This window comes from Balaenoptera physalus (genome assembly GCF_965194825.1).
Source record: "Balaenoptera physalus genome assembly, chromosome: 12".
NCBI lineage: Eukaryota > Metazoa > Chordata > Mammalia > Artiodactyla > Balaenopteridae > Balaenoptera > Balaenoptera physalus.
This window is the reverse complement of record NC_138897.1, coordinates 88,459,016-88,483,133: the sequence shown is the minus strand read 5'-3', so window position 1 is coordinate 88,483,133 and position 24,118 is coordinate 88,459,016. Positions and strand designations below refer to the sequence as shown.

The following is a 24,118-nucleotide window of genomic DNA, read 5'->3' as shown; positions in this document are numbered from 1 at the left end:
CCTGAGAATAAGTTGATTATATTGCTTATTGTAGCAGATTTTTTTTTTTTTTTTTTTTTTTCCTCCCTGCCATGCCATGTGGCCTGCGGGATCTTAGTTCCCCAGGATCAAACCCGTGCTCCCTGCAGTGGGAGCTCGGAGTCCTAACCACTGGACTGCCAGGGAATTCCCTATAGCAGATTTTTATATATTTGTGCTGTATACAGGCTATTTATTTCCTTTAAAAATTGTGTTTGATTTGGAGACAGTTTTTATGTAACATGATTGCAAAAGTTGCTTATTTTAGCTGACTTTTTTTTCTCCCCAATTAGTTGGTGACAAAGTTCCTGCTGATATAAGATTAACTTCCATCAGATCTACTACTCTAAGAGTTGACCAGTCAATTCTCACAGGTAAATATTATGTATTGGGAGGTTGTTTAATTTCTGAAGGCTCCCTCAGATTCCATGCTAATAATTGAGTTGACTTCTTGCCTCACTGTCTCTTAATCCTCTCCAGGATATTTATTTCTTAATGCTTTATCAGTTAGGCTTTTTGCCAATACATGAGGTAAAGCTATGATTTAAAAACAATTGGCTTTCATCTCATAAGGCCTATTTATCTTTAAATTTTATTAAAAATTAGTTTTGATTTAAACTTACCTTTTAAAATTTTTTTAAAAGGTTACAAATTCCTTCAGTAGCAGAGGTAATATTCTTAAGCTTGAAGTAGTGTTGTTGTCTCTCTGTTTTGTGGAAAGTGAATTAATTACTTAGTGTTCTTTTTCCAAGCAGGAAAAATATAGACTCCAGGAATGCTAATCTCACATCTGACATACTTTGCAATAATCAGATGTACAATTAACAAAAGTTAGCACCCTCCAAAATGGTGAATGTTTACTACCTAAAGTTTGCACACTTAGATTTGGGATTGTTTGGAACATTTTCCCATTTTTGTTTGATACAGGCACAGTCTAGGGTGGAGGGTTCATATTAACTGGAAGTAAGGTGGTCAGAAGATTAAACACAATGCTAACCTGAATTAAATAGAGAGTAAATATAAAATTCAAAGATTTATCTGATTATTAGCTTTGAAAAGCAACTCATGTCATAGAAGTAGGGATGTGAGTAACCTGGGCTCTGTGTTTTTTATTGTTTCTTTATGAATAGCTTATCTACTAAAACTCCCATTAGCAGCAACAACCTGGAAGCTAGATTAAGCCATAAAATGGTAGGGAATTGATTGGGTTGAATGTATGAAATTCTCATATTGTGCCTACAAAAATAATTTCCATTTTAAAACTTTCCGTAGAGTTTCTTGAATGTTGTTTTTTTGTTTAAAAGTCATACTCTAGTTTTAGGCTAGATTGAAGAACCAGATTCTTTTGTTAAATTTTTAGAGTGAAATTTGCTACCTGAAATTTGGCCTAACAACTAGGGCCATATTTCACCCTCATTATATACAGTTAACCCTTGAACAACATGGGTTTGAATTGTGTGGGTTCACTTATCTGCGGATGTTTTTCAATAGTAAGTACTACAGTACTTACACTATACTAGTTGGTTGAATCCTCAGATGCAAAACCGCAAATATAGAGGAATTGCATATACGGAGGGCCAACCATAAGTTCTGTGCAGAGGGTTGGTGCCCCTAACTCCTGCGGTTTTCAAGGATCAACTGCATTTCATAAGTGATGTTAAGTTGAAACCAGATTCAGACATTGTGAAAGTTCTAAGAAGTAGTCTCTTACTTCTTGGAGACTTCTGCTTCTTAGTAGACTCACTTCTTAGTCTCTTGCTGTTTTTCATTTTGGTTTATTGAAATAGAATGGTCTGATTACTGCGTGCAAATATTTCTAGAACAATGTTTTCATTTCTCATCTTCGGCATTATTGAACAAAAACAAAAACAGGCTTTCCAGTGGATGATCCTCAGTATTCATATACTGTACCTACAGTTTGTTCATTTTGTTAAAAGTAAATATACTTTCACCGTCTTAAGTATCAGAGTGTATGTGTATATATGTATACAACAAATCTACATTCACAATATTAGAGTATAAAATGATACCTGAAAATGAACTAAATTTGTATAGTTATTCAAGAAAATAAAGGTAATTGGGATTTTACTTCAAAATTAAATTCCTTTATTTTGATTTTTTTTCTTTGAAATTAGTTTCTATTACTGAATTTTACTAGTTTATGTTCTTTTGAATGAATTGGGCCTTTTTTTCTTTTTCCTGAGAGTGGTAGTGGCATGAGTGGATGAGGGTACCAAGGTTCTAGTTGCAGACTGCACAGATCTAAACAAACCTTCTGTATCACAACCTGCTTAGGTGAATCTGTCTCTGTCATCAAGCACACTGACCCCGTCCCTGACCCACGGGCCGTCAATCAAGATAAGAAGAACATGCTCTTTTCTGTGAGTACTTTGTTTGGAAAAGACTTAGCCTATAAAGGGATGTTTTCAAAATGATGTGGATGATAACTGTGTGTAGTTCAGTGTGTGTTTAGAGAGAAGGCGAATGCGGGAAGCCGTTAATAGTTGGCAAGTCTGGGTGAAAATGGATGGATGTTCATTGTACTACTTCAATTTTTCTGTGAAATTTTTTTGAAACAGAAAGTTGGGAAATTTATAGTTTTCGTTTGTTTAGAACTTAAAGTGGTATTTCAAGTAGTGGGCTTTTGTGGGTTAGCATGGGAATCTATCCACCCCATAGTAAGTAAAAAAGTAGAGCTACAATGAAAATAATGAAGCCCTCTGTTCTTCCAACATTAGGAATTAAAATGGGGTGGGGGGAACCTTACACTTGATTGTATTGATCTTTGAATACTAGTGCTAAGGTGGAGGTCCTCAAGGACAGCCCATGGTCCTGGTTGCCCTTCTTACTATGGGTGATAGAAGTAGGAGGGGTTGAGTTGTTGGAGCCAGAGGTGGAGAATGCTTAGGGTTGAGAGCTGTATGAAGTATGAAAAGTCAGGAACACAGAGGGGTTAAGCGCTGTCCCAGCCCAAAGCTAGTCTGCAAGCCAGGCTCAGTATTGTGAATAGAGATTCCAGGTGGGCCAGTGTAGAGGGCTCTGGGGCAAATAGGTACCATTCTAATTTCATGGAGAATCAAATGAGGGAGAGATGGACCACACTGCCTGCGTGAGGTATTGCTCATCATCAAAGTTAGATGGCTGATTGCCACTGGAAGGCCCAGTAGAATGTGGTGAGAGAATCTGGGTGCGCTCTTGAAAATCCACACAAGTCTGAGTTTACTCGTCAGTATTTAAATTGGGTGTGATGTTAATCTTGTAACCATTTCTCTACTTCTGTCCTAGGGTACAAACATTGCTGCCGGCAAAGCCATGGGTGTGGTGGTGGCAACTGGAGTCAACACTGAAATTGGCAAGATCCGGGATGAAATGGTGGCCACGGAACAGGAGAGAACACCCCTCCAGCAGAAACTAGATGAGTTTGGGGAACAGCTATCCAAAGTCATCTCCCTTATATGCATTGCGGTCTGGATCATAAACATTGGACACTTCAATGACCCAGTTCATGGAGGCTCCTGGATCAGAGGTGCTATTTACTACTTTAAAATTGCTGTCGCCCTGGCTGTAGCAGCCATTCCTGAAGGTCTGCCTGCTGTCATCACCACCTGTCTGGCTCTTGGAACTCGCAGAATGGCAAAGAAAAATGCCATTGTTCGAAGTCTGCCTTCCGTGGAAACCCTTGGTTGTACTTCTGTTATCTGCTCGGACAAGACTGGTACACTGACAACGAACCAGATGTCAGTCTGCAGGGTAAGTGGGAATAGTTTCAGAATCTTTGCAGGTTATGGTTGTTGATTCATCCTAAGAATATGCCTTCATGCCATCAAAACCTTTGATTTATTATTTTTTTAATTACTATTTTTTTTAATTGGTGTATAGTTGTTTTACGATATTATGTTAGTTTCTACTGTACAGCGAAGTGAAGTAGAGCTCCCTGTGTGATTTATTTTTTTATTTTATTTTTATTGAAGTATAGTTGGTTTACAGTGTTATGTTAGTTTCGGGTATACAGCAAAGTGATTCAGTTATTTTTTTACATGGTTATTAGAAAATATTGAGTATAGTTCCCTGTGCTATACAGTAAGTCCTTGTTGGTTATCTGTTTTATATATAGTAGCATGTATATGTTAATCCCAAACTCCTAATTTATCCCTCCTCCCCCTTCCCCCCTCCCCCTCCCCCCTTTCTCCTTTGGTAACCATAAGTTTGTTTTCTATGTCTGTGGGTCTATTTCTGTTTTGTAAATAAGTTCATTTGTATCTTTTTTTTTTTTAAGATTCCACATACAAGCGATATTATATTTGTCTTTCTCTGACTTACTTCACTTAGTATGATAATCTCTAGGTCCATCCATGTTGCTGCAAGTGGCATTATTTTCTTTCCTTTTTTTAAAAAATTTTTATTGGAGTATAGTGGATTTACAATGTTGTGTTAGTTTCAGGTGTATAGCAAAGTGAATCAGTTACATATATACATATACCTGCTTTTTTTTTTAGATTCTTTTCCCATATAGGCCATTACAGAGTATTGAGTAGAGTTCCCTGTGTTATACAGCAGGTTCTTATTAGTGATCTATTTTATATATAGAAGTATGTGTATGTCAATCCCAATCTCCCATATTATCCCTCCCACTGCTTATCCCCTGGTAACCATAAGTTTGTTTTCTACATCCATAACTCTGCTTCTGTTTTGTAAATAAGTTCATTTGTACCCTTTTTTTAGATTCCACATATAACAAGTGGCATTATTTTCATTCTTTTTTATGGCTGAGTAATATTCCATTGTATATCTATATACCACATCTCCTTATACATTCATCTATCGATGGACAGACACTTAGGTTTCTTCCCATGTCTTCCTCCCTCCCTCCCTCTCTCCCTGCCTCCCTCCCCCCCTTCCTTTCTTTGCTGTGCTGGGCCTCAGCTGCAGCATGCAGGGTCTTTTTTTAGTTGCGGCATTCAGACCTCTTTGTATGCGGGCTCTTAGTTGCAGCATGGAAACTCTTAGTTGTGGCATGCATGCTGGATCCAGCTCCCCAACCAGGGATTGAACCTGGGCCCCCTGCATTGGGAGCGTGGAGTCCTACCCACTGGACCACCAGGGAAGTCCCTCTATGTCTTTTTTTTTTTTTTTTTTTTGGCTGTGTTGCGTCTTCGTTGCTGTGCATGGACTTTCTCTAGTTGCGGTGAGCGGGGACTACTCTTTGTTGCAGTACGCAGGCTTCTTATTGCGGTGGCTTCTCTTGTTGTGGTGCACGGGCTTCAGTAGTTGCAGCACGCAGGCTCAGTAGTTGTGGCTTGCAGGTTCTAGAGCGCAGGCTCAGTAGTTGTGGCACACGGGCTTAGTTGCTCCACGGCATGTGGGATCTTCCCAGACCAGGGCTCGAACCCGTGTCCCCTTCATTGGCAGGCAGATTCTTAACCACTGCACCACCAGGGAAGTCTCCCTCTGTCTTGACTATTGTAAATAGTGCTGCTATGAACATTGGGGTGCATATATCTTTTCATCATTTCTGGATATATGCCCACGAGTGGGATTGCTGTATCTTAAAACCTTTGATTTATAATTTGATACCTTTTTATGTGCTTTAAGCAAATTGGGTTGTATGTGTAGCCTGAGCCCAGGGTAATTTCTTACACTTCAGAGGAATTAATCATTTAATTCCCAAAACTATGTCATGAAGTAAAGGTTATCTACATGGCTGATATATTTGTACTGGGGAAATAACTGTAAGCAGTCTGTAAATGTGTTAGGTGACTATGCTTACTTTATTTCCCTGTTCTTCTCTCTCTAAGTGTATGTATGTTAACATAAGCTTCAAAGGAAGAGTTCTATAAACCAGCTAGTTACCTGCCTACATAAAATTCTAATTGGTACTTCCTTAACACATTGAATGAGACATATTTTCTTCTTGGAAAGTAAATAATTGCCTTTAACTTGCTTCATTCTCTGTGTTCATCCTTCCTTTCTTAGGTTGTTTTGGGGGTTTTTTTGTTTTTGTTTTTTTAAAATATTTATTTATCTTTGGCTGCATTGGGTCTTCATTGCTGTGCGTGGGCTTTCTCTAGTTGCAGCGAGCAGTGGCTTCTCTTGTTGTGGAGCATGGGCTCAGTAGTTGTGGTTCGCAGGCTCAGTAGTTGTGGCGCACGGATTAGTTGCTCCGCGGCATGTGGGATCTTCCCGGACCAGGGCTCAAACCCGTGTTCCCTGCACTGGCAGGCGGATTCTCAACCACTGCGCCACCAGGGAAGCCCTCTTAGGTTGTTTTGACCATCACTTGGGGATAAAATTAAAAACTTTAAACCTTCCCTTAGCAAAATAAGAACTAAAGAAATAATGTAATGGTACAGCTTAATGAAGTTCTTTCATGTAATTCAATTTCCCTAGGTTTTGTTTAAACAACTTTGAGGTGGGGGGGGGATGAGAGAAACAGATGAGGGAAATTGAGGTACAAACTTCCAGTTACAGAATAAGTGTGTCATGGGTATGAAATGTAGAGTGCAGGGAACACAGTCAATAATAATGTAATATCTTTGTATGGTGACAGATGAGAACTAGACTTATCATGATGATCATTTTGAAATGTTTAGAAATATCGCATCACTATCCCATGCACCAGGAAGTTTTAGTTCAATTACACTTCAAAAACAAACATAGAAAAAGATCAAATTTGTGATTATCAGAGGTGGGGGTGTGGGTGGGAGGGGGAGGAATTGGATAAAGGTGATCAAAAGGTACAAACTTCCAGTTATAGGATAAATAAGTCTTAGGGAATGTAATGTACAACATGATAAATATAATTAGCACTGCTGTATGTTATATATGAAAGTTGTCAAGAGAGTAAATCTTAAGAATTCTCATCACAAGGAGAAAACTTTTATTTTGTATATATTAGACGATGTTCATTAAACTTAACTTATTGTGATAATCGTTTCATGATGATCGTAAGTCAGATCATTGTGCTGTATACCTTAAGCTTATACAGTGCTGTATGTCACTTATATCTCAATAAAACTGGAAGGATAAATTAAATATAAAATTGACACACGCACACAAAAAAACTACTACTACTTTGTACAAGGCAAAGTAATTTTCCAAAAGGTACACAACTCATACAAATATTGAGTGGACACATGTCAAAGATTCTGTTTGGCTCATTAATTCAATGAGGGAGAATCAGTAAGATGGTAAAACTGGTTACAGGACCATGTGAGGAAGTGCTCAATATTAGAATAGAATTGATGTGTGTTAGATTACAAAAACTGGTTAATATCCTATAGGGCAGTAAAACTAAGGTTATCTTTTATAGAGGACAAAAAGCCACAACTTCATAAAACATGAGCCCTTGATAATAGCACAGTGAAAGAATGTTAAATTTTTCCAAAACACTAAATCTTTGAGTGTGCTTGTTTTAAGTAATGCTTCTGAATGACATTGAAAGGACATGCCATCCTCCCCTTGGCCTTATCTCCAGGTTTTTAGTTAATGTTTTTTTAGCATTGGAAATTGTTCTTGTTTTAATAGTTGAACCCTCGGAATCTTTTTCTTGCCAAATTTATATTCATGGTATTTTTTTGATATACACACCCTCAACTTTTTGTGTTGTCCAAAACCCAGATTTAGAGTGAATTGACAGGTGTTTAAAACACACTGGGGTGTTCTCTCAAGTGGTAAGCTTCTAGCTTGTCTTGAGTTTCTTGAGTAGATGCAGGGTGTAACTGAGCTACCTAAGTTCTCTTTCCTTGGAACCAAAAAATGTTGGACGAATCTGCTAAAAGCTAGTTGTCAGCTAAAAGCTGATTGATTGGGGAAGAGAAAGGGAATTTCATTTTACCTGTTTGGTTTCCCCCAGGAAATTGTTTAAACTTAGACTGTAAGCTTTAATTCCTCAGAATAGTCCTTATGTCCATGAAGGTAAAGCAGTGTGTGAAATTGTAATCTTTAAAAAATGGTAAGGTTGGGGCGGCTTCAGACTTCAAACTAAGACTAAAACACAGTTCATGATAAAAAATGTTTTTGTTCTTATATTTTCCCTTAAATGATTTGATTTAAAATGTTCTATTGAAGAAATAGCTTGCCTCTTTGTTCTGTTCTACCTTTGGCGACAGAAAGCTGATGCTAATCAGTATTCTACAGGAGGTTTCTTGCAGTGGATTGCATAACTGCCCTTGACTTCGGGATACTTTCATCATACAGTTTCTAAATGGTTTACTGGCTTGCAGTCTAAAATGCCCATGTGCATTCAGATTGAGTTGGTGTGGGTTAGAATTCTGAATGTCTTAGAATATTTTGGACTCTGGTATAGACCCAAAGAGTTCCACTTTTATAAACAGTGTCATTGAAGAAATGGCATGGTGTATAGTAATAATAATGCCAACTGGCTTTGATAAGGCTTAGTGCAGTTAATTTTTCACATGTGACTTTATTTGACTCGTATGGTAATCCTGCTCAAGAGGTTAGAAAACTTAGGCTCTGAGAAGTTGCGACGTGTCCGAGGGTCACACAACTTTTATTAGAAAGGTAAAGTTGAATTTTCTGATGGGAAACATTGGTAAACCTGGTTCTCTCTCTTCCACTGAATAATTGTGTAACTGTGAGCACATCTTTTAACCTCTCTAGTCCTTTGTTTCCTCTTCTGTAAATGTCAGACATCTTTGGAAAGAGCTTTGTGCCAAGCTTCCTTTTTTAGATGTTGTTTCTGTTAGAAAGAAGTTGTAGGGATTGGTGATCTTGCTGCATGTGACCTTGGACATGAATCTTTTCCTCATTTGACACACCAGTTATATGTGTTTGAACTAGCACCTTTTATCAGGAGTCATCACAGTTTTAAATCCCATTGTATATTTTAATTTTTTAAAAAATTGTTTTTTCTTACTCATAGCTTTAGTTCAGTTCCAAGGTTGATTTAGTTCTGAGTGTACTTTTGAAATGAAGCTTTTGGAATTTAAAAGTATGTGCTATAATTGACATACATACACTATCAAATGTAAAATGGATAGCTAGTGGGAAGCTGCTGCATAGCACAAGGAGATCAATTCCATGCTTTGTGACGACCTAGAGGGGTGGGATAAGGGAGGGTGGGAGGGAGGCTCAAGAGGGAGGGGATATAGGGATATATGTATGCATATAGCCGATTCACTCTGTTGTACAGCAGAAACTAACACAACATTGTAAAGCACTTATACTCCAATAAAGATGTGGGGGAAAAAAATATGTGCTATATAATAAGCAAATCTTATGAGGCAAAAGAAGTTATTTTAAAATAAAAATGAGCAGATTTTCTTACTGAATATGAGTCAGAATGCTCTGAAAAGATGTTTTTAAAGCATTACATGGCCCTTTTTCACTTTAACATTCTAAAAATTCCTTATTGTAGAATGGTTTGATCATTCCAAACTGGACTTCTGAATTATAATTGGAAAGCAAACCAAGAAAAAAAAGCCATCTTTAAGAAACTAGCTTATGTCATTTTATTATTCTGTAAAATTAAGAATTCTTTTCCTAAGCATGCTTCCATCTGTATTGTCTTGGTAGCATCAGTTCATTCAGCTCTGCGGGCTCCTTACTGTATACATGTAGTTGTGCAGCTTCATAGAAAATGAGCTATTGCCACAATAAAAATAAGTAGGAAGAAGTAGAGAAGCAATTTGTCTTATTTTACTTGGGGAGTGTTTATGCAACTCTGAAATGTGAGTTTATTCTTCCTAAGCTTTTACTGTTAGCTCTAAGGCAGGAATACCTATGTTACTTCCTCAGCCAGCCATTTGAAATTTGGAATTCTGAGCATTCTAAAGAGTACTGCTTTGCTGCAACTAGAGAAAGCCCTCGCACAGATACGAAGACCCAACACAGCCATAAATAAATAAATAAATAAATAAAAATTAATAAAAAAGAAAAAAACTTAAAGAGTACTGCTGAGTCTTTGGAATTGACTGACCCAGAGTCCTCATAACTCAGATTTCACATGGGTTCTCTTCTGTGTCTGGTGCTGTTGCTGCTTATTATTTACTCAGCTCCTCGGTGGTGCTGTTTCTCGGACTGTTAGGAGGATGGGGGAGGCAGTCTTAATGGTGTCCAGTTGGAATAAGGGACAATATTCCTCATGCTGAGCTTCAGTTAATCACTTTCATCAACATTGATACTTTTTGTCTTAGCAAAAGTTATATGTTTTTTCTAGCATATTTTTTATACCTTTTCAACACTTAGCTTTTTTTTTTCTGTAGATGTTCATTCTGGACAAAGTTGACAGTGATACTTGTTCCCTTAATGAGTTTACCATAACTGGATCAACATATGCACCTATCGGAGAAATGTGAGTAATCCCTCCTTGTCTTTTAAAGGCTCCACTCTGGTAGTTTGGTGCTTGTATAGACTTGCAGTGTCTCTAAAATGTTCAGACAGTTTTCCTAATGTGGCTCATGTTTATCAGAGTAGGTCATTATCTTTAAAAACAAAATTGATAATACATACTTTGGAAATTGAAATTGATATTACAGGTTGTATAGGCCAGTGACCCTTTTTCATGTTTTGAAGCCTAAATTTTCAAATGGGGTTTCTGGTTTGGTTTGGTTTGGTTTTGGTTTTGGTTTGGTTTTTTTGGTCACACTGCACGGCTTCCGGGATCTTAGTTCCCTGACCAGGAATTGGGCCCGGGGCCCTGGCAGTGAGAGCACCGAGTCCTAACCACTGGACCACCAGGGAATTCCTGTTTGTTTTTCATTGATAACAGTGGTGGAGGAATTTCATTAACTAAGAATTCCTGGTCTTTACTGATTAACTATTGATACCAGAGAAACATTCTGTCTCCAGCATCAGATTTCTTTTGAATGCTTGCCAGTCCGTTGTCCACAAAATTCTATTTATTAGTAAATAATTAAATAAAAATCAATAGAGATGACCACAGTGTGTTCTAAGAGTTACTTTTTCTTTTGACAGACATAAAGATGATAAACCAGTGAAATGTCATCAATATGATGGTCTTGTGGAATTGGCAACAATTTGTGCTCTCTGTAATGACTCTGCTTTGGATTACAATGAGGTAAGCCTCCTCACAAATGAGAAACTAGACCTGGCTGTTCGTAGTTCAAGGGTGCGGTGGGTGGAATGAAAATCCAGCCTTCCTTCCTCCCTTTTTGAAAGTATGGGTTCCTGGTTTTATTTTCCCTTTCCATTAAGAGCCTATCTCTATCAGAGCCAGCATGACCCTACCCAAAGGAAGTTGGGAGCCTTTCATATATTCTCTGTGACTGAGCATTGCAGTTACTTAACTAGGAGTTGTAGCATACTGATGTTCTCTTCTGTGTATAGCTTAGTTACTATAAATGATTAAAACCCAGGATACTTTTTCCTGAAAGTATAGGGTATTGATCTTGCTTTTTTTTTTTTTTTTTTTGACCTTGCTTTTTAAGATGGGTAACATTATGTCCTAGAGGACAGACTGAGGCTTAGAAGGTTGTTTTGATGATGATGATGATGATATAATATAAAATTTAACCAACAGAAAACCTTTTTTTCCTCCCTTTTTAATTATAAACAGTGAGATAAATTCTTCGGTTTCTAAAGGCAAGCCAGTCCCCAACAGAAACAGAATGTAAACTCTGTAGAATGATAAATAATGACAAGGAATTACAAATACTGTTTGAAAGCTATGTTTGAACTAATACTGTGATTATTGGCTTCTTATGGTTAAGGGAAATGAAAGACCTAATTATTAGAAAAAGATAAAATGCACACCTGTGCTTTGAGTTTATTTTTAATTATCTGGATCATATGCTCCAGAATAGGATAAAATGGCCCAAAGAATAATGGTACGATGGACGAGAGATTGTCCACCTATGGAAAAAGTCTTTATTAAAGAAAATTTACTACTTTTCCCTTTTTGTAATTTGTATGCTTTTAACTACTACAGGCGAAGGGTGTGTATGAAAAAGTTGGAGAAGCTACAGAGACTGCTCTCACTTGCCTGGTAGAGAAGATGAATGTATTTGATACTGAATTGAAGGGTCTTTCTAAAATAGAACGAGCAAATGCCTGCAACTCGGTCAGTATTTGAGCTTAGTGTTTTATTCATGTTGCCCATCACTCAGACCATATATTCTTAGTCTGCTCACTCTCTTACTCTCTTAGATAACTTAGTATATACCTTATTTCCTCAAACTTGCAATATCTCCTTCCCCATACTCACTATAAGGTAAAATGGTCTGGCCATTTGACCACGAAAATAAAAGTAATCAATGGATAATTTCCACATGCAGCCTCTGTGCCCATAAGGTCTGCCGTCTCCCCTGGTGCTGTGAAATGGACTCTTCTTGCTCCCAGCAAAACCCAGCTGCTCCTTGTCTAGTAAGCCCCAACATCTTTCCTGCTTATCAATCTCCCATCTTTACTGGATCTTCATTAGAGAAATAATAGTATGTTTTTTTTGTTGTTGTTGTTTTTAATTAAATTTATTTATTTAATTTATTTATTTTTGGCTGCGTTGGGTCTTCGTTGCTGCACGTGGGCTTTCTCTAGTTGCGGCGAGTGAGGGCTACTCCTCGTTGCAGTGCACGGGCCTCTCATTGCTGTGGCCCCTCTTGTTGCAGAGCACGGGCTCTAGGCGCGCAGACTTCAGTAGCCGTGGCACATGGGCTCAGCAGTTGTGGCTCACGGGCTCTAGAGCGCAGGCTCAGCAGTTGTGGCGCAGGAGCCCAGCCGCTCTGCGGCATGTGGGATCCTCCCGGACCAGGGCTCGAACCCGTGTCCCCTGCATTGGCAGGCGGATTCCCAACCACTGCGCCACCAAGGAAGCCCAATAGTATGTTTTTTATCTAAAAACTTTCTTTTGTCTTAAGCACCCTGCTTCTTTTCCTTCACAGTAAAATTTCTCAAAAGAGCTGTTTTTATGTATTGTATTGTTTCATTTTTCCCATTTTCTTGAATCCACTCCAGTCAAGCTTTTGCCTCCTTCTCGTCTATCAAAACCTCTTGTCAAAGTTGCCCATGACCTTGTGCTAAATGGTCCAATTGTTTATGCATGTGTACTACTAACACATTTAAAGTACATGAAGCAAGGACTTCCCTGGTGGCACAGTGGTTAAGAATCTGCCTGCCAGTGCAGGGGACATGGGTTCGAGCCCTGGTCCAGGAAGATCCCACATGCCACAGAGCAACTAAGCCCGTGAGCCACAACTACTGAGCCTGCACTCTAGAGCCCGCGAGCCACAACTACTGAAGCCTGTCTGCCTAACGCCCTTGCTCCACAACAAGAGAAGCCACCGCAATGAAGAACTCACCACAACTAGAGAAAGCCCGCATGCAGCAACGAAGACCCAGCACAGCCAAAAATAAGATAAATAAATAAATAAAAATTTTAAAAAGTACACGAAGCAAAAGTTGACAGAAATAAAAGGGAAAGTAGATGAATTCACAATGAGAGTTGGAGATTTTAACACATCTATCTCAAAAATTGACAGAACAAGCAGTTGAAAAATCAGGATATGGAACAACACTGTATATTAAATATACTCAGTCCAACCCTTATTTCTATTGTGCTACTTCTTTTTAATTTATTTATCTATCTATCTATTTTTGGCTGTGTTGGGTCTTCGTTGCTGCATGCGGGCTTTCTCTAGTTGTGGTGAGCTCTTCATTGCGGTGGCTTCTCTTGTTGTGGAGCAAGGGTGTTAGGCACACAGGCTTCAGTAGTTGTGGCTCGTGGGCTCTAGAGCGCAGGCTCAGTAGTTGTGGTGCACGGGCTTAGTTGCTCCACGGCATGTGGGATCTTCCCAGACCAGGGCTTGAACCCATGTACCCTGCTTTAGCAGGCGGATTCTTAACCACTGCGCCACCAGGGAAGTCCGTATCGTGCTACTTCCAATATACTTTTCAAATGCATAAGGAACATTCACCAGAATAGACCATATTGCTGGTCCATGAAGCGCAAGACTCAACAAATTACAAAGGATTGAAATACAGCCGGTCGCTGACCGTGAAAGAATTAAACTAGAAATTGATAACAAAAAGATAAATAAGCTTCCATCTGAAGAAAGTAGAAAACCAGCAAATCAAATACAAGTAGAAGGGAAATAGCAAAGACAAGATCAGAAAGCTATTCTGAACAATTTTGACGGCGTAGAAGAAATCAACAAGTCCTTTCAGTAACACAGCTTTCTAAGCTGACACAGAAAAATGGAATAATCCTGTGTCTGTTATATTAATTGAATCTATAATTAAAAATCTACCCCACAAAAATTCCTGAGGCCCAATTCTGCATAACGCTAAAGAAATACCAGTTTGGGGGAGTTCCCTGGCAGTCCAGTGGTTAGGACTCGGTGCTTTCACTGCAAGCTGTGCCGCATGGCCACAAAAAAACAAAAGGCAGAAAATGGAACCCTTATCAACTCATTTGATGAGGCCAGCATAACCCTGATACCAAAACCTGACATGGATGCGACAAGAAAAGGAAGTTACAAGCTAGTATTCTTCATGATATATCGATAGAAGTAGAGATTCTCAGCACATTAGCAGATTGAGTCTAGTAATATATCAAAACTTTGACGTGTTATATTTGAGCAGAATTACCACAACTCCATTGACATTCAAAGCTCAGTGAGGTGGCAGTGTTGCAGGGTGCAGGCGTGTCTGCCCTAGACACTAGACAAATCTGTGGCTCCTCAGCTGCCTTCCCCCTGCCTGTCGGAGCCCCAGAGCCTGGGTTTCTTGGGCTGAACAAAGTGGCAGGCAGGATGGACCAGTCTGTTGAGGAGACCCAGGAGCTGGAGGCTGACCAGATGGCCAGTGTTTGCCAGCCTCTGTTGCAGGTGGTTTTACTCAGGTCCAGCAGTACCAAGTGTGCGAGGACACAGAATCCACTGACAGTTTACTGCAGGACAGATCCAGCCTTTGTCCTAGCCAGAGTGGTGAGTGGTTGCTTAGATGAGAAGCAGCGTAAGCAGTGTGCAAACAAGATGTTATAACACACGAAGGTCAGAGTAACAGGCAGCGGCACGTACAAGTGGAACGAGAGGAAGAGAAGAAGCATGGCGCCAAGAAGCGAGCTAAGGAAGCTCAGAAATGGGAACTGCAGAAGCCAGAGAAGACGGGTTGAAGGGACTGTGATGCCAGGCAGGAGCAGAAGGTACCTAAGAAGGAAGCAGGTCAGGCCCCAGCGTCTCTGTCTGGGCCCACCCCCACAATCCACCACCCTGGAAACACGCCTGCCCCTCTGCACCAGGGTGAACACCATCTTCGTGCAGTGCAGGGTGCTGTAGCCAGGAGGACCTATGGTGGGTCTCCAGACCTATTCCCAGTACCTGCTGCCTCCCAGCCTTGGAGCTTAGATTTCTTTGGAATTGGGTTCTACTACACGTAATCTCTTAGTACCTGTCATCTCCAAATGGCTGCCAGTTAGTGCTTGAGGCTCCTCTTTGTAGCACTTCTTTGATTTGTAGTCAGGGTTTCCTGGTAGAATAAGGAGAAATGGGAACTTAAAAAATATAGCCTTTCCTAGTTATGCAAAAGCAAGACTCATTTCTACTAAATGAGCTGTCAGCTGTCACTACGTTTCCTTTCTTTCATCCTCCCCTGGATATCCAGGGCAGATTAGGAGGCAGTGTGTTTTGGGGGAGTAGGGTGGCACCACACGGCACAGGCAGCCTAAGGTGGGTGACAGGGTGAGGCAGAACTGGACTTCTGCTCTGGCACTCTGTTTCCTTTACATTGTTTTGCCTCCTTTATACTATCCCGAGAAATCAAAACTCGCACCGGCGTGGAGGATGTCTCAGCTGAAGTATAGTCGCCCTATTTGTGCTTCACAACTAACAGTCTCACTGCCGTGAGGGTCTTGGGCAGCTCCTATGGCATCCTGCCCCGATTTACATGGTTTTCATGAAATAGACATCCAGGCCCTTTGTTTCTGTTATAGGGAATTCACCCCAATTGTCATTAAGCAGGGGGCCAATCCTTGCAAAGCCACATTGTCTGACAGCTCTATTATTAGTTGGTGTGACTAAACCCCTCAGAAGCAACCCGAAGATTCAGCTTCACAGAGACTGAGGTTTAGAATTATATGATTCTAGACCTGTAACTGCTCAATGAAGGGAAACAAGTAGCAGCATGGAACTTAAAAAAGTGGTACGTTAATTGTAATGACCACTGCAGATAAGGGCAGGAGTGTCCGTTCTGTAAGAGTCTGCGGTCTAAGTATTTTCTTGCTCTGTGCCCTCCTTTGCCTCATTTTTTGCCACAGCAGCTGAGTGAAGGGATCAGAAATGACTGTCATGGGGCTCACTCACTGAAAATTCCCAGAAATGAACTTTTGCCCACTCCTCCCACCCCCGAAAGCAAGAACCTTTCATAGTACAGAGGTGAATAGAGCAGGACCAGCTTTTTAAGGCCTAGTGGCCCATTTGAATAGGACTGTTGATCTTCACAGCCCTGATACTGGAAGCAATGGCTTTGTTCTTCTCTCCCCCTAGGATGTATCTGGCGCCGAGGTCCACACCTCACTCAGAATCACTACCCATTCTTTCAGTCTTCCTAGAGTCATTGGTACAAATGCTTAATGGAAACTAAATACATAAGTAATATATCAAATAATGTAGAATTCATAGTGATTGTCTTTGTTGCTTGGGGCAACTCTTGCTGAGAGGATGGCTTCAGTCCACTCGTAATTGCCTACATTGGATGCTGAGGTTCTTTGGGATTTCTACAGTTATTATTAAATACTTGTCTGAATTAGGGAGAAATCAGTGTAATTCACCACATAATTGAATAAAGGCAAAAAAACGTAAGATCATTTAAATAGATGTAGAAAAGGCATCTGATAAAATTTAATCTCAGTTCATGATAAAAACTCAACAAACTTATCTTCAAGTTGATGGTGTATTTACACAAAATTAACATCATATCTAATGGCAAAAGAAGAATTTCTACTTTCAACATTTCTATTCAGTGTTGTACTGGCAGTCCTAGTTCATGCAGTAAGGCAAGAAAAATCAAAGATATAAAAATTGGGAAGGATAAAGTATGTTTATTTTGTAGGTAACATGGTTGTATACATAGACAGTCCAAATCTGAATCTGAAGGTTCTTAGTCTTCGTTTTACCTGAGCTGTCAGTTAATCCTGTCAGTCTCTCCCCCCTTGAAAGTCCTTCACTTCACTCGTTCTCCTCCCTCCCCCGCCCCCTGTCCCCTGCCATCTCCTTGGCTGCATCTTCCACATCCCACCAGAGGTGAAGAGGTTCCAGGGCCCAGTCCTCGCCCTTTTCTGTCTGCAGTTACTCCCTTTAACTCTTCTCACCTCATGACTTTTAAATACTGTCCATGTGCTGACATCTAATATAGTACCCACTAACTATCTAAAGCTATTTAGAATATTTAAGTGGTGTTCCTTGCCCCTGCTTCAGCTAATACTTAACTGCCAGAGCTCGAAACCCTCCATTGTCTTCCTGTTTCACCTGTTAAAAAAGCCAGATGCCTTACATTGACTTTTAAGATCCTACAACCTGCTTCTGCCACCCCTGCCATTAACCTCTCACTTCTTTTTTGCAAACTCTGTTCCAGCCATGTTGGCCTGGAGGCTCCTTGAACGTGCCAGGTCACGTCAGCCTGCACATCTGTTCTCTCTGCCACACTCACACATCTTTCACATTTTTACTCAAATACTGCCTTCTCAATACGTTATGTAAAAGCGCAATCATACATAATTTTGTCTCTTCCCTGCTTATTTTTCAATATTCTTCTCCGTAGCACTTATAATCTACTTTCACATTCTAGTGTGTCTTTCCCAAACTAGAGGGTAAGTTTTATGAGGGTGAGAACTTGTTTGTCTGTTGCTGTATCTCCATTGCCTTTCACATAATAGGTACTTAGTGAATGTTTAACAAATCAAAAATGTACAGAAATTGCCATCCAATAATATTGCATATATGTTCTCTTTATAGGTCATTAAACAGTTGATGAAAAAAGAATTTACTCTAGAGTTTTCACGTGATAGAAAATCGATGTCGGTTTACTGTACACCAAACAAACCAAGTCGGACATCAATGAGCAAAATGTTTGTGAAGGCAAGTACAGCAGATTGCAGTTGAGATGTTCTTAACCAGGATTGGAATCCTGGGTGAGCTAATAAATAAAATTGTTGATCTAAATCTGTAACATTTCCAGGGTGCCCCCGAAGGTGTCATTGACAGGTGTACCCACATTCGAGTTGGAAGTACTAAAGTCCCCATGACTCCTGGAGTCAAACAGAAGATCATGTCTGTCATTCGGGAATGGGGCAGTGGCAGCGACACACTGCGATGCCTGGCTCTGGCCACTCACGACAACCCACTGAGAAGAGAAGAAATGAACCTGGAGGACTCTGCCAACTTTATTAAATATGAGGTTAGCTAATGAAAAGCTTCTTTGCCCACATCCTGCACATTCATTGTGTTCAGACAGCACTCCTTCAATAAAAGGTCAAATGAGTTGCTTTTTCCGAGAAAAGGGTGCGGTTATTTGTTTTTCTGCAGGCCAAATGTATTACCTTTATAATTTAGACTGCTGCTTCAAACATACACAGTTAGCAACTTAATACAGGCCTGTAACTTTCAAAGTAGAATCATCAAGGCTAAAAACCTATTTTGCAGCTCTCATGTAAATTAAGATGTTTTAAAAATTGAGGCTATTTTTAAAACACTTGTTAGTTACTGAAGGTCAAATTGTCCAAGTGGAGAGATTCCGTCTACTTTTCTGCTCACGGAATACTTTCATATCAGGTATGTGACTTCCTGAAGCCTTGAACAGGGAACAAATTTGGGTACTATGGGCCACTAATTGGCCACTATCAAAATGTTTTTATTCCTCGGTATATTTTTTTCCTCATTTCAGAATATTATTATGAAAGCTAAAGAATTATTTGGTAACAAGAATGTAGTGATTTTTAATTGTTTCTGATTTATTGGAATTAATACTGTTCTTCATTGGATTTATATCAATGGTGTGAATTCTGTCATAAGAAAATGCAGAAACCTTTGCTGTCCACATTAGAGGAAAAACCAGAATTTCCTGTTTTGACATAAGGTGATTCTTTAACTCTAGACCAATCTGACTTTTGTTGGCTGTGTGGGCATGCTGGACCCTCCGAGAATTGAAGTGGCCTCCTCTGTGAAGCTGTGCCGGCAGGCAGGCATCCGGGTCATCATGATCACGGGTGACAACAAGGGCACCGCTGTGGCCATCTGCCGGCGCATTGGCATCTTCAGGCAGGACGAGGATGTGACATCAAGGGCCTTCACGGGTCGGGAGTTTGATGAGCTCAGTCCTTCAGCCCAAAGAGAAGCCTGCTTGAATGCCCGCTGTTTCGCTCGAGTTGAACCTTCCCACAAGTCTAAAATTGTAGAATTTCTTCAGTCTTTTGATGAGATTACAGCCATGGTGAGTGTCTTTAGACATGTACGGGTAACAGACTGCACAAACACAGCAGATTCTAATTCTGACCATTAAATTTTTAGTAATAGCTCCCATATTTGGAACTTCTTTATTTTTGTCATGATCTGGGGCTGTTTCTCAAGGGTTCTATTGACCAGTAGTTGGCATGCTGTATGTTGCATGCATGGAAGATTCTGGAGAAGTTTTAAGACCTGGAAGTCTGAATCAGTCACAGGGGAAATATTTATTTGGTGATATCTTTTTTTATCTTTGTGGTTAAAATATACACGTTTGTATCTCATGTTTCTGAAAGCTGATTCAGGACATAATCCACACTCTTGTCACCCAGTTTTGGATAGCCTTACCTGAGATGAGATGTACTGGTGATGTGTTCTCTTAAGAGCTACCTGTTGATGAAGCATTTCCCATATTCTTCCTCGCATCTGATTTTTTCACGGAGACATGTTAACATTGTGTCATATTTGCTTTCTGCTGCTTATCTGTGAAACTTCACACTCTTAAAAACAACTTAATTTTGTTGCTTGAAACCAGTTATTATAGTTGTCTTCCTCCCTTCCTCTCTCCTCCCCCTTCCCTTCTCTCTCCCAGAGGAAAGCACCATTCTGAATTCAGTACTGGGTGTTTAGTAAAAGTATAGAAAACATACATGGGAATGATAGTTTTGTATCTGTAGACAATATTTAAGTGTTTTTGCCCGTTTTTGGTCTTTATATATATTATAGTTTTACATATTTTTGAAGTCTGCCTTTATTCTACTTGAGATTTATCCATGTTGGATACAAGTATTTTGTCTTGACTGCCATATTGTGTTCTGTTTGGTAAAAAAGTAATACAGATAATTTGAAGTCCCCTTTGTCCCACTTCCCTCTGAAGTGTCACCTATTAGCTCGTTTGGCAATTTTACATTTCCCAGGTAAAACGTGTTTTATGACACCAACTTAAAAAAACGAACTCTCTCCCAGAGAATTCTGTTGTCCAGAGGCCCAGCAGCTCCATTCGTCATTCCCTGGCTTTAGGATGGCTGAGCATTTGTTGGCAGCGTGTTAGGTGGCAGGTGTAAACCAGTGGTGGGTTTTTAACCCTTTCAGACTGGAGACGGTGTGAATGATGCTCCTGCTCTGAAGAAATCTGAAATCGGCATTGCCATGGGCTCTGGCACCGCAGTGGCTAAAACCGCCTCTGAGATGGTCCTGGCTGATGACAACTTCTCCACCATCGTGGCTGCCGTGGAGGAGGGACGGGCGATATACAACAACATGAAGCAGTTTATCCGCTACCTCATCTCGTCCAATGTCGGGGAAGTTGTTTGGTGGGTCCCTATGACAGGTCACGTGTATTCCTTGGCTTGTGATGACCAGTTTTCCAGATTTGCTCTTCATGTGACAGCAGCTTTCCTCTTAGTGCAGCAGGAGAGAGGGAGGGCCGGGAAAGATGAAGGAGGCCCTTGTGAAGGTAGAGGTACTTCCTCTGGCCCTCAGGAGGGCTGTCGATGGCTGCTCCAGTGTGCAAAGGATGCACTTTAACATAGAAATGAATTTAAATTAACTATATAAGGTAACATAAAATTCTTAGTCTTGTAAAAGTTAATTTGGAATTGGATATAATAAATGTTTTATGATTGCCCAGGGAAAAAGTTAAAACAATCATTGCTGTCCACTGATTTTTATGGAGGAAGATGGAGTGGTGATGTTATTTTAAATAGTGGCCAAAAATAATTTGGGGTCTTTTTCTTCTTTCCTTGGATGGAAACAGTATTTTCCTAACAGCAGCCCTTGGATTTCCTGAGGCTTTAATTCCTGTCCAGCTGCTCTGGGTCAATCTGGTGACAGATGGCCTGCCTGCCACTGCACTGGGGTTCAATCCTCCTGATCTGGACATTATGAACAGACCACCCCGGAACCCAAAGGAACCACTGATCAGTGGGTGGCTCTTTTTCCGTTACCTGGCTATTGGCTGTGAGTACAGTTTTTTATATTATTGATTTTTAAACGAATGTTTGAGTCCAAATTTTGTAAATGCATCCCTTAAAAGCACATTTTTTTCTATCCCCATATTAGGGTAGCAAAATATGGAGACTGCCCTCTTGCAGTTTAATGAGCTGTGTATGTGTATACCCAGTTTACAGTAAAGTTAGTCCCTTACTTGAGCATCCTCGTTCTTCCATGGGCCTTTGTGAATGAGGTTCTCAGATTTAATCTATGGGCAAAGGAAATACAGGGACGACTGAGGCCTTAAATGACCAAGATGTAAAACGAAGTCCCCCTTTCCCTAAGTGAGAGAAGCGATCTGTGCATTCATCAGCAGTGGTTGGTTCTTCCACATGTGTTGTCTTTGTAGACCTCGTCCTGACCCAGGATGCTGCTTCTCTCTTCCTCGTTTCATAGGTTAGGAAAGTGAGGCCCAGAGAGAGGTTAAATGACTTCCTTAGGGTCCCATAGGAAACTGTTTTGTTTTAATATGTTCACATGATTTAACACTCAAAAAGCACACAGTGGCATAAAGCAGGAAGGCTCTCAACCAGTTGGTTCCCCTCCGGCATGCCTTCTTGGGATACTCTAGCAAATAGATCCATCTTAGGTGTTTATTTTCGCAAGCGATGGCATGCTGTACACATCTGTATGCTGAACCTTGTCTTTTTGTATTTCTGTTTTTTGGGTAGTTTTACATCAGTACTAGTATAGCTGCCTCATCGCTGGGCACCACCTGCCTACTGCTCTGTTGGAATTGCTGGGTTAGAGGGGGTGCACTTGGACCTTTCAGTGGATACTACTGGATACTACTGCATTGGGACAGTCTCTTATTCTCAAGTGCCTGTGTTCTCCACTACCCTTTGTTGCTTCTTTATAATAAACTTGCTGAATTCAAAATTGTTGGGGTGGGGGAGGGGATGGTCCCAGAATTGGCTTCAAGCACTGCCATGTGCCAGCGTTCTGCACTAACTGCTCTAATGGCCTTTCCATATAAAGGTTCTGCCAGGCCTTTGATGGAGCAAATAGATTAGTGTATAACTGGTAGCACGAGTTTGCCAGAAAGTCATGACGGGTGTCATCTGGTGCTCCAGCACAGCATGGCCTTCCTTACATGGAGAACACGTGCCTGCAGCCTTAACATACTGGCTGCTGGTTACAGAGGGCATGGCTAGTGTAAAGGTCCTACCAATTCTAGTAGGTGCTTTTCCTCACAAATTCTGGAGGAAAAGTTGCCTGGTTCTTCTGTACCACAGACACCCTTCTCATTGCGGAAACCGTCAGCTTAGCTGCTTTATCTGATGCGAGCGAGCAGGTGCTAGTGGCAGCACAGGCTCATTGACATACCATGTCTTTGATCTCTGTCCTAGGGGTTGGCCCACGAGGCAGCACCTGCAGTAACGCTGCAGGCCGTAAACCCCATGTGTGTTAGTGTCATGATGTTTGTTCCCAGGTTACGTTGGCGCTGCTACTGTGGGTGCTGCTGCGTGGTGGTTCATTGCTGCCGAGGGTGGTCCGAGAGTGTCCTTCTACCAGCTGGTACGTAGCCACCTTTCTTTCTGTACCTTAGATGCAAAGTGTTGTAAGTCTTCACAAACAAAGTTGTCCTTGAGCTTTCTATGGTTTGGATGTCAGTCAAATAATCTTAATACTTTAACAATAAGCAGTTGCATCTAAGGTTATTCTGAAGGACCAGGGCTTCTCTGGGAAATGCGGTGAGATTTTGTGTGGGTCTGTGTTCTGGGCTTGGTGTGGACTTTGGAAATGTCCTTGGCTGATCAGGAACTTGATTGGGCTTTTGTTGCAGAGCCATTTCCTACAGTGTAAAGAGGACAACCCGGACTTTGAAGGAGTGGATTGTACAGTCTTTGAATCCCCATACCCAATGACAATGGCGCTCTCTGTTCTAGTAACCATAGAGATGTGCAACGCCCTCAACAGGTCAGTGAGTCTTCTCAGCATGCTGGGGCAAGAGCCTGATAGCCAGGGCGCTGGGGGATTGTGTGTGTGTCATGGTTGATTGAGAATCACAGGAAAGCTCCGCCCTCCCCAAAAGGAAGAACAAGCAGCACCGGTTTTAAGAGCTTAAGTCATCATCACCTCCAGGAAGTAGTGGGAGTGCTTAGCCACATGTTCTTCAAGAGACAGCAGTGGCCAAAAATAGGGACTTCTGCACCCCTGTGTGCCAGTGCCCACAGGGAAGGAGCTCTTGCCCTTTAGCATTGAGACAAACAGTATCATCTAATTAAGCCAGTGACAAAAATGGAAATTTCAAAATAGCCTAAGTGTCAAGGGCAATTGAGAGCAGCTTTGAAACACACTGAAATGGGATTGCTATGCTGAAGCCTAGATTTAAATTGGAAGTCTGTCCTACATCAGCATTCTTCCTTAACTTTGCCACTGTAGAAACTTAATAGAATTAGGTCAGTAGGCAATAGGCAATGCCAAGTTAGCCGTCGCTTTATTGAAGTGTGGTTCTGAACAGTCTCTGTCAGTGATGGCATATGCCTTTGCCCTTTCAGCAGGCACATTTCACCCACCTACCTCTCCTTGTTCTGCAGCTTGTCTGAAAACCAGTCCCTGCTGAGGATGCCCCCTTGGGAGAACATTTGGCTCGTGGGCTCCATCTGCCTGTCCATGTCACTCCATTTCTTAATCCTCTACGTGGAACCCTTGCCAGTAAGCGGTGGGGGGAACCTGGGCTGGGGCCTGGCTGCCTG

General features: G+C 40.9%; 1 protein-coding gene and 1 long non-coding RNA gene across 3 annotated transcripts in view; one reads left to right on the top strand and one right to left on the bottom strand.

Moving 5' to 3' along the window:
• LOC309639532 overlaps nt 1–24,118 on the bottom strand; it is a 79,154-nt gene that overhangs the window by 31,835 nt on the left and 23,201 nt on the right. The window contains exon 5 of the long non-coding RNA XR_014251707.1: nt 15,382–15,459. This is a non-coding gene — a long non-coding RNA (uncharacterized lncRNA). The remainder of the gene's footprint in view (nt 1–15,381; nt 15,460–24,118) is intronic.
• The window catches only part of ATP2A2 (ATPase sarcoplasmic/endoplasmic reticulum Ca2+ transporting 2), a 62,595-nt gene that overhangs the window by 33,548 nt on the left and 4,929 nt on the right, over nt 1–24,118 (top strand). For both annotated transcript variants that reach the window (XR_014251689.1, XM_082416770.1), the window contains exons 6-19: nt 312–392; nt 2,314–2,399; nt 3,304–3,768; nt 10,242–10,330; nt 10,954–11,056; nt 11,927–12,058; nt 17,943–18,065; nt 18,166–18,384; nt 19,081–19,416; nt 20,520–20,740; nt 21,184–21,386; nt 22,852–22,937; nt 23,206–23,339; nt 23,960–24,077. Coding sequence is in view for 1 of the 2 variants with exons in the window: in XM_082416770.1 (XP_082272896.1) it covers nt 312–392; nt 2,314–2,399; nt 3,304–3,768; nt 10,242–10,330; nt 10,954–11,056; nt 11,927–12,058; nt 17,943–18,065; nt 18,166–18,384; nt 19,081–19,416; nt 20,520–20,740; nt 21,184–21,386; nt 22,852–22,937; nt 23,206–23,339; nt 23,960–24,077 (2,396 nt within the window). In the remaining variant the exon portion in view is untranslated. The remainder of the gene's footprint in view (nt 1–311; nt 393–2,313; nt 2,400–3,303; nt 3,769–10,241; nt 10,331–10,953; nt 11,057–11,926; nt 12,059–17,942; nt 18,066–18,165; nt 18,385–19,080; nt 19,417–20,519; nt 20,741–21,183; nt 21,387–22,851; nt 22,938–23,205; nt 23,340–23,959; nt 24,078–24,118) is intronic.